The sequence below is a fragment of the Orcinus orca genome, chromosome 4 (assembly GCF_937001465.1).
Source record: "Orcinus orca chromosome 4, mOrcOrc1.1, whole genome shotgun sequence".
Taxonomy (NCBI): domain Eukaryota; kingdom Metazoa; phylum Chordata; class Mammalia; order Artiodactyla; family Delphinidae; genus Orcinus; species Orcinus orca.
Genome location: NC_064562.1, coordinates 132,301,978 through 132,312,518, shown reverse-complemented (window position 1 = coordinate 132,312,518; position 10,541 = coordinate 132,301,978). Strand labels below are relative to the sequence as shown.

Genomic DNA, 10,541 nt, shown 5'->3' with positions numbered 1-10,541 from the left:
ATGAGAATTTGTCAGTATTACATTAAAAAAAATTATTTATGTAGTTTTGGCTGTGTTGGGTCTTTGTTGCTGTGTGCGGGCTTTCTCTAGTTGTGGCGAGCGGGGGCTACTCTTCGTTGCAGTGCGTGGGCTTCTCATTGCGGTGGCTTCTCTTGTTGTGGAGCACGGGCTCTAGGTGCACGGGCTTCAGTAGTTGTGGCTCGCGGGCTCCAGAGCGCAGGCTCAGTAGTTGTGGTGCACTAGGGCTTAGTTGCTCTGTGGCATGTGGGATCTTCCCAGACCAGGGATTGAACCCGTGTCGCCTGCATTGGCAGGTGGATTCTTAACCACGGTGCCACCAGGGAAGTCCCAGTATTACATTTTCATAGCTTTTTATTGTTTCTAAAATTAGAATCTTTAACTTCTTATAAGTTTGTCAATTTATTCATCTGTATGTGAAGCAAACCCTATTTTTTGATGGCATATGTTTTGTGGGCTTTTAAAAGCTTTGTTTGCTTTGAAAGATGTAAATTAAGTTCTGAAAAGATACAGCACAGCCCTAAGAGTATATAGCATTTTGAGCTTGCATTTCTGTTTAAAGTGATTGAAACTGAAAAAATTCAGATTCAGAATAGTATTTACCAAATAGAGAAAAGAAGACCAATCTTCTCTGGTCCAACTGTATAAATTATGCATAATATTTAAGAGGAAGATCTGCTTCCCATTTCAGTTATTGATTTGAAATAGAGCATTTTGGCATCAGAAACGCAGACAGCAGGCATTTCCTGCACTTAATTTATTCCCTCATAACCAAGAAACAGCTTGATATAGATAGTTTTATGTAAGATTTGTCATAGATCCTGTGTGCTTTGGAAATGTTTCATATTTCATTCAGTCTCAGTTTTTTGTATGGTAAAATGTGGGTAAATACATTCTTCCTAACAATATCTTGGAGACTTTATGCTGTGAGTATTTAATTTGTGAAATTTGCTTTGACTTCCGTGAAAGTGAATGCGAGGCAAGTAAAATATCTGACCTGAATCTGGCAAGTGAATGTCTTTCTTAAACACGTATTGACACTATTCATGATTCTTCTTTCTCTAAAAAGAGAGATGGTGAAAATCTAGCAGGTTCCAATTTCAGTGATTTATTAATCTTTGTGTATATAACTTTTGGGAATAGACTGAAAAATGATAGAAACTCAAAGATTAAGATAGTTACAGGATTAATGGAAGAAGGTGGAAGGGCAGAGTAAGAAATAAATTTCACATACTAATAAATAAGTGAATAAATGTTTGTGACTTTTGTTAAGAGCACTGGATATATCAAGAACCATATAGACAACAAATTGAGGACGAAAACAGAAAGAACTAGTAGTAGCAATGGATGGGGAAAAGTGGTCCTCAAATTCTCTTAGGTACCCTTGGCCACAGGTGAGAGGCTTCCTCAAAGTAGATTCTAGATTTTCTTGGGAATGGAATCAATGTCACACTGTGTCTTTAGCTTTTATACTCAAAGCTAAAATTCACGGCGTGACCTTATAAAATTTAGTTTGCTTTTGGGTAAAGTAAGTGAAGAGAAGGTAAACATTTCAAGCCAACACAAATACTTTCTTAAGGATTATCCACCACAAGTAATCATTGCTGTTTCCATGACTGCCATCTCTTTGGGGATGGGTGTGTGTGTATGGGGTAGGGTGGGCAGGAAGAAGGCAGCAGCTATGCTGTAGGTGGTAACCAAGCAGAGTCCGCTTTGGCAGAACAGAACTCAGCCATAGAGTATGATTCCAAAAGAGAGAAATCCCTTCATTTTAAAGTATTTGAACTGTTCAGTGCCTCCCCGTTAGTGAGCCTTTAGCCTAAAACGTATCTCCTGGAAATGCAGTGCTGATATCTCTGGAAAGTAAAATATTGTTAAGTCATTATAAGCCGCTAACATCAATGGGGTTGGTTTATTAGCCACTCACCAGTTGGTCCTGGAGTAGATAGAACATAGGATGGCATACCTAGACAATTGGGAGTCAGATGTACTCTGGACTGGGGAACTGTGTGTCTGGGAGATAATCCTATGAGGAATCAACTGGTGCATGTTGACAAGGTGGTTGGGTTGCAATATGAGAAAACCTGATGTTTAGAAAAGAAAGGGACTGGGTTAGAGAAAAAGAAAGTTTTGTGGAAAATGTAGATAAATGTCTAACTCTCCCGACCCCCTGTTTTGCAGATAGTTTGTTTTTGCTAGATTTTTAATAAAAGAGAGCCTAGCTAACGCCTTTTAAAGCTCTAAAGAAAGGCGCCGATTTGTCGGGAGCAGAGCTGAGCACCGGGAGTAAGAAATGCTATAATTATTCAGGTTCTCAAGTCTGTTAAGTAACAGCTGTGTGCCTCTCCTATTCTCTGGTTTCATGAGTGATGCTAGGAACTGTTTTATATCTATTAGAACTAAAAAAAAAAAAAAAGACTAACATTGATTAGAAGATCTGTTAAAGGTTATATTGTTAAAAATAAACTTATTTCCTCCTGGGAAGTTTTCCATGTATCTCTCCATTTTGAACTGTGTTAGTGGTACCTGTGTTCTGTGACCACCTCCCACTCTGTCACAGGCAAGCACAATCAAAGAAATGCCTACTTATTACCTAAAATTACCAGGCCCAAGCTCTTCATTTTCTTATCACAGTTTATTGTTGAACATATGAGGTACCATGCTACTATCAGAATTATATCCAGGTTTTTTATTTTAAAAAACTCAGAGAAAAAAACGTTTGCATTAATTTTCATTCAATGTGAATGACAAGAATATTATAGCTATAAACATTGAAATAACCATTTCATCTCTTCCTGAGGAAGTTTCATATTTTAAGCAATGAAAAAGGAATTCTATACAAAGCTAGTTTAAAATCACATTATCTCTCAATCTTTTCCCATATGTATTTATGTTCCTTCCAGAAGAGCATAACAACCAGCTGGAGTATACAATGCAGAAATTAGGTGTCCTCTAGAATTTGAATTGCCTCCCAGATACACTGAGTGGTCACAATTCCTTGCAAAGGTTTGCTGCTCTAGGTAGCATAATATCTGTACTATGAATGAGTAAATTTTGGTATGATCTCTTCTTTTTTCTCCTTCCGGTACACAAGCATCCATTGTGTTTTTAACATTTCTTAAAGGGTGAGCTGTTTAGTTGATTCAGTTTACCCAGACAAAATTATGCCAATAGCAGCTTTGTTTAGAAGTTTAAATGCACATTTCATCCTTGAAACATAAATGCATTCTTTTTCTTTTTTTTTTAAAATCAGTAGAAATGTTGCTGTTGAAATGAAAACATAATACCATATGTAACTACTGGGGCGTATTCTCACTATGTATGACCCTCTTAAGCTAGTTTTCTGAAATTAGTGGAGATTAAAGGCTGTATTCATTTTCCTAGGATGCTGGGCATGTGCTGCTTCTAAAATCGTAGCAGTAAGCATGAAGACTGACTTTACCATGTTTGTCCAAATGACTTTGATTTTGCTTTTACTGTCAGAAATCTTAAAACCTGGTTCTTTGTCTAATTCTTTCTGCTAATAGCTTGTTTGTTTTAAAATTAATATATCATTTGGGTATATAAAACAAAATTAAATTAATAATTATAATGCAATTTAAAAAATTTGTAGTTAGTGGAAGTATCTCAAAATTTGTTTTCTAATTAGTGCATAATTGATAGAGTTTAGTTTCATACATTATAATGGCAATGAAAATATTTGGGCATATCTTTTTTTTTCCTAATCATACTTTTGGTAACATTTCATAAAGGCTTATGTAATCATAGCAGGGAATTTATTTACTACTTAAATTTTTTATGTGCAGAGTACATTTAAAAACTAAGTAAATACAAGCACAGGAAAATAAGTATGATATTCTTTTCTTTTTTTGAATGCTTCATTAATTATATAATCATTAAAAATTTAAGCGTAAATATATTTTAAAACCATGCCTGGCTCATCTTTGTACTTCCTCCATTTAATTTAGTAGATAACTCAAAAATTTGACTGTGTTCTATTGTCTTCCATGAGAGTGATGATGAAATGTTCTTTAAAAATGGGACTGGGCTTTGCTTATCTTTTTCTGCCTTCTATCATTGCAAAAATCATATGTTTGTTTTTTGTCATAAATCTCTACATTACACAATTTCATTTCAAATTATCTGAAACAATGTAGTTTTTCTATAATTTAAATGTAAATAACCTAACATATCATCTAAAGAAACTGTCCTTAGTTTTCATTTAATAGGTTTTGTTATTGGGAACATTAAAAAAAAGTTATTTACATTGAAAAGTCAGTCTGTTTCTGGAGATGACACATACGTCAGATACTATGCAAGCGTTTCTGTAGAACCAGTGAGGACTACCGGAATTGATCTGCAGCTCACAGAAAAGGGACATAGGTTGTCAATCAGATATCTTCCGAACCCTACAATTTCTCCCTTTTAGAAGATTTAGTCAGTACTTCTTACTGTTTTGGTATACTTAGTGTGTTTCTATTTCCAATCCAATGGCTTTACAATGTATCTTTCAGAATAACAATTATGATAGAGAAGTTAGTAACTTTTACATAAATGTACTAGACTATGTGGATGAAAACTCACTTTTTTTTTCTGCTATAACACTTTTTTTTTTTTGGATGCAGATAAACTCATATATAACTTTTCCGCTCTTTGATCTAGCACAAGCTGTAATTTATAATTCTAAATACTTCAGTGGATTTACATTTTGGCAAGCATTTTTCATGGATGTTAGGCCTTTAGCGTCTTATGCTACATTGTGATGTTTGCTTCTTGTTTTGTAGGACACTTTATAGAATCGAAGAATAAGAAAACATTGTACAGGCAAACAGCAGCCTAAAAATCTACAGAGACCCAATCTTGGTTGATATATAAAAGTGTAAATATTACTACAAAATGGGACAGTTCTGCATTTGTGTTTGATATTTATATTGGTTGCTATTGATTTCCACATGAGTGCACAGTAGTCTCCAATGACCCCACAGGCTCCAGTGTTAAGAGAAAGGCCATAGGCCTCAAGCCTTGTAACAGATACCTTTTTTGTTTGTTTGTTTTGTTTCTACTCATCCACATGCCAGCACATGGAAGGACCTTTGTTCTTTTTTTCTCATTTGAAGAGGTATGTTTATAAACCGCCTTTTGGTAGCCCCTGGAAGCTCTGGGAGAGGTGAGCATTCCACGGAGATGCATTCTCGAGATGTCTCTTAGTGCTATCTCACTTTCTGCAGCTCCTGTCTCAGCCAGGACGGCAGGGGCTGCCCCAGTCTGTGCAGCAGCTTGGAGAGTTCCACGTTGTGGTCCCGATAGTAGCTGGATAGAAACACTCTGCTCTGAGATGGGAGGAGGAGATGAAAGGACATTTAATTTTGTTTTTTAAAGTATACTTCATATACTTTGACGATGTTTACATCTGTGTCAAGTAAACCATACTGGTTTAAAACTGATATTAAGCATGTGGGCTATTTCTTTAGCACAATATAAACACAGTGACTCTGTTCTTCAAAATACACACTCCAAACACATATTCTGTTTTCACTAGGGAAAGGGTTTTCATATTAAACATGGGATTTATTTGTGCAGAATTAAATGTTCAAATAACTAGATTGAATTGCTAGAAATATAGCTGTAATAACTGATTGGGTCTAATATTATGCTCTATTAAAACTATCCTGGCTTTGGAATAAGAGTTGGGTTGGTAAATCTATAAAATAAAATACTCCTTTGTCATCATTAATTTACATTTAGATTTTGAAGGTAATATTTTCTTAAGAGCTCTTTTAAGGCATACACAAAATATTCACTGCTAAAACAGTACTATGGTAAACCTTAAAAATATAGTAGGTAAACTAGGTAAGCCTATAACCTTATTTGTACTATTTGACCCAAGGAAGGAAAGGAATGCCTTGTAAACTATCCTGACTTATAGGGAAGTAGATTTCCCTTCAATAAAGAAAAATAGTTTAATAATTGAAATTGTCAGAAATGGAAAGTGCTGTTTTGTAAGATGGTGTTTAGTGGGGTTTATATGTAGTGTAAATGACCATTGTTGGGAATGTTGTGAAGGATGGATTTCTGAATCTGTATCTATACCTCCCTGCTTTACACTATTCCGAGGTTTTTATTTTTATTATTATTTTTGGACTGCATGGTGTGGCATGTGGGATCTTAGTTTTCCCACCATGGGGTCTTAACCACTGGACCACCAGGGAAGTCCCTATTCTGAGGTTTTTAGTTGAGTTGAATCTTTAAAAAGTTTTAATTTAATTCCTTGTGCTAGTCTTTTAAAATGTCATATCTGGTACCCCATTTTAAAGGCCATAGAAAATCATCTTGTTTTATACTGGTAATTTCTATGTAACATAGTGGTTTTTGTAGTCATTATGATCACTGGAACCAGACTGACATTTGTGCTATATTCTAACCATCACTGCGATCAAGGGAGAACCCAAACCTTTGTCTCACTTCTGGTTTTGGTCTTCCACGGTCATTAGCTGTAAAACCACAGACAGGCCCAGCTGGTACACCCAGGCCAGAGAGAGGTGGAGACAAATCATATTCCCAGATACTCCATCTGGGGGCCTGATCATTTTGTGCCTCCTTTGCTGCCAGCCAGACCTGGAATCCAGGGCTGAGCCCTAGGCCTTTGTGCAGAGGCTAAGTTTCTAACCTTCCCCACTGTGTTTTCTCTTAAGATCTTACTTTGCATTGTTCCCCTTTATGAGAGAAACCCTGGAACAACAGCAGCCCGGGGCTGCCCAGCTCCTGCCATTTTGCTCCCTGATATTTTCCATATGGCAAAGGATTCTCCAACATCTTAACTAATTTTAGAATTGAACCTCCTGTGATCAATATCTACCACACATCCCTTTGGAGTTTGGATCGTACCTCCCGTTACTGAGGATTATCTCAACTGTACCTCAACTTTTTGGTCTTTTTGGCATTATTTTCAAACCTGGCTGTCTGTATCAGTGCTGCCTCTGTAGCCAAACCCTTGTCCTGTGCCCTATTATTTGTGCATGTTGGTCCCTATAATCAAGTACCCTTTCTTCTTGTTGCTCTGCTCTCTCATGTGGCAAGATAACTGATATGAGACTTGTAATGTACAACATGTCCTATTTGAGAGTCTAATATATTCAGGCCAAAAGTTACTAGGACAGAACTCAGTGATATGCAGGATTTATTGTACATACATTGTTATCTGACCATCATTCAGAAAGGGACTATTTTAGATGATAAATCACAGATAGGATATCTGCTAAGTATGCCAACGTAGTCTACTTCATGCAAACTCATGAAATTAGTGTAATAAGAGGGAATCATAATATATGGTAAAAGAAGGAATCGTATAATAAATTCAATATCAGGTTGTTTATTGGCCTATTATTAAAGAATCTATTAAATGCTTTTGATTTGGAGAGGTCATAGACTTAGTGGTTCATTTAAAATGTCAGTTTTTATTCCCTTTCTACAATATATTTTGATAAACAAAGTCAAAGTGGAAGTAGGCTAACAGCATTCTTAATTTCCATCCTATGATGTTTTGGTGATATTTGTGAGGAAGGGTTCTGGTGTTTTTCTGTAGCAGGAGAAGCAAGCAGTGTGGTGACAGTACTGCCTATTCTAATATGTGTACACATTTGTGTTTCCATTACCTCCAGGAAGGACCCTTTACTCTTGCCTCCTCTCTGGGCACTATTTGCACAAAATCAGCTATTCTACTTCCTCAAATAAATCCAGTATGTATATGATTTTGTGATATAATAAGAAATATATATTTGGTTTTTTGACTCTGGTTCCTGGCACAGAGCTCCTAAATCCCTTGTAATTTCCTGAGTGACAGGGGTGTAAAGAGTGGCTTTTCTTATTTACAATAATTTCCTTTAAACCTTATCTGAGTTTCTGCTTATGACTTGACTCTTATGGGCCCCTAGATAGCTTCAGATGGGGGCTGGTTGCTATAGAGGAACCAAACATATAATTAGAGGGTTGGAACTTTCAGCCCCACCCTCCAACCTCCAGGGAAGGGAAGAGGGACAGGGGATTGAGTTATTCACCAACAGACAATTATTTAATCAACCATGCTTGTGCAACGAAACCTCCATAACTCAGGGTTGGTAAATGCATCCATGTGCTGGGAGGGTGGTACACCCCAGATACCACAGGGACAGAGAAGCTCCTGTGCTCAGGACCCTTCTGGACCTTGTCCTAAGTACCTCTTTGTTTATAATAATAGGAAGTGAAGTGTTTCCCTGGGTTGTGTGAGTCATTATAGCAAATTATAAAACCTGATGAGGGAACCTCTGATTTGCAGCCAAGTTGGACAGAAGTGTGAGTAACCTGGGAACCCACTACATGTTACTGGAGTCTGAAGGGGGCAGTTCTGTGGGGCTGAGCCCTTAATCTGTGGGGCTACACTAACCCTGAATAGTTAGTGTCAGAATTGGATTAAACTGCAGGATACCTAGCTGGTGTCTGCAGAAAATTGGAGAATTGCTTGGTATGGAAAACTCACACATTTGGTGTCAGAGGTGTTTGAGAAAAAATATCTTAGGGATGGATTACGCAGTAACCTTGTTGGGAGATATGGAAATAATGATATCCTGAAAAGTTATGTTTTTCTTATCTTTCTCTACCACAAATTTAATATTAGGTCTCAGTATGTGTTTGATAGGAGTGAAATAAAATACTAAGAAAGATGTTCTACAGTGTCTTGAATGTTTTAGTTTTAATAAATATATAGAGAGATAGCTTTGACATACGTGAAAATGAGATACTTTATATTACTGTCTTGAAATACAATGGGAATTGCCCTTGAATATTTATTAATATGTAAGGATTGTTTTCGTAGTGCTCTGAAGGTATATTTTAATAACCCACCAAAGAAAATTGGAGTTCTGAGAATGCAACTTGTTTATCAAAAGAACAAGAACCTCCACAATGCCTTTTAGATAGAATTTAATTGTGAGCTTAGTGAGCTTAGCTTGATAGATGCTCTGTCTCTATCAGGTTGCAAAAAAGGTCCTTAAAGTCTTCAAGTATTAAAAAGTATCCAGACAAGTTCATACCATGTTAGGATTCTCGGACCACTGCAGGATTCTTAGTTACCATAATATATTAAACATTGTGGGAAAACAATGCCAAATAATGTCTTCATTTTTGAGTTAAAAAAATTTTTTTTTACAAAATCAATCTACTTGCATTCTTATGTCCAAACTATATGTTAGCTGGACTGATTATGAAATCAAAATAATATTAATAAATTTTAATATATGTGAAATAAGCTTTAAAGTAAATATATAGCGTCTACAAAGTGGGAAAACTGTAGCTTTAAGTGATCACTATGTCACCATTTGGAACAGAATAAACCCGAAGCGCTACATACCTACTGCTAAGTTTGGGTGTCTCCATTCTCCAGAGCCTAAATTATCTGCTAGTATCTTACACATTTGGGAAATATATTCATTCTTTCATCTTATTAACATATTAACAGTTCAAAACTTGGTATACCAATAATTAATATTATTATGCAGGCCACACTTACTACTAGAGAGTGACTTAGACAGTGAAAATAAAATCTTTTGGGCCTATTTTCAATTTCCAGCTGATACATTTCCTGTCTTGGTTTCAGTTAACATTTTTAGTGCTAAAATTTCTGTGAATGTATCATTCCTTTTGGAATGAGATGTTGCCTTCTTTGTTCTGATTCAAAATGGCAAATTCTATTGTTTTCTTTTATTCTTGCATGACAGGTAAGATAATCACTGGAAAAATCAAAACAAGCAACCTGAATGCATTCTAATCCAAATGTCACTTTTAATTTTTATAAAGGGTGAATTTTTATTTTAATCACTTTTATAAGAAAATAGATATATTTTTATGTATCATTTTGCTTATTTAGTTTGTACTTTTAAGCTCTATACTTACCTCAGGATCCATTGGAGGGTATTTTCTTCCTTTGCTCTTTCCAAGGCATTTTGTTTTACCTTCTTCCAGTAATTGACACCAGAAACCTTTATGAGAATCAAACCTAAAAAAATAAAAAATACAAAGAACAAAAAAGTATTTTTCAAGCAAGTATTTTTAATTGTTCGGATATTAATCTATAACCAAGGAAACTGGCATATTTTTTGAATGCATCACTTTACATAAAGTCTTTTGGCATACTTCTGAATTCTCAGTCCATCTGTCATATTTGTGAGTTTGCCAGATTTCTAATAGAAAAACTGTCAGCAGGAGGTCTCCTATTAATAGAAATTAATAAGCCTACCTCCTTCATCTGGAAGGAAAAAGCTATATAAATTTCAAGCCCATTCTTTCCCTTTGCAGGTTTTAAAAATAACAAGTCAGTCTTCACATCTACGGATTTACACAGTACTTGTACCATTCAGTTACAGGTTAATAGAAGAGGTTTTGGTGTGTCATGGAGTAATGAATTTCAGGAGTCTCTAGCTCTAATCCATTTAATGTTTTTCCAGAGACACTTCCTTATTTTGGTATGAGCTCTGTATTAAAGGAATAACACC

At 35.8% G+C, this 10,541-nt stretch overlaps 1 protein-coding gene across 1 annotated transcript in view; it reads right to left on the bottom strand.

Moving 5' to 3' along the window:
- Positions 1 to 5,074: 5,074 nt before the first annotated feature.
- The window catches only part of LOC101289454 (N-deacetylase and N-sulfotransferase 3), a 157,520-nt gene continuing 152,053 nt past the window's right edge, over positions 5,075 to 10,541 (bottom strand). The window contains exons 13-14 of the mRNA XM_012531333.3: positions 9,943 to 10,045; positions 5,075 to 5,348 (exon numbers count right to left, since the gene is read on the bottom strand). Coding sequence (XP_012386787.1) covers positions 5,229 to 5,348; positions 9,943 to 10,045 — 223 coding nt within the window. The 3' untranslated portion in view covers positions 5,075 to 5,228. The remainder of the gene's footprint in view (positions 5,349 to 9,942; positions 10,046 to 10,541) is intronic.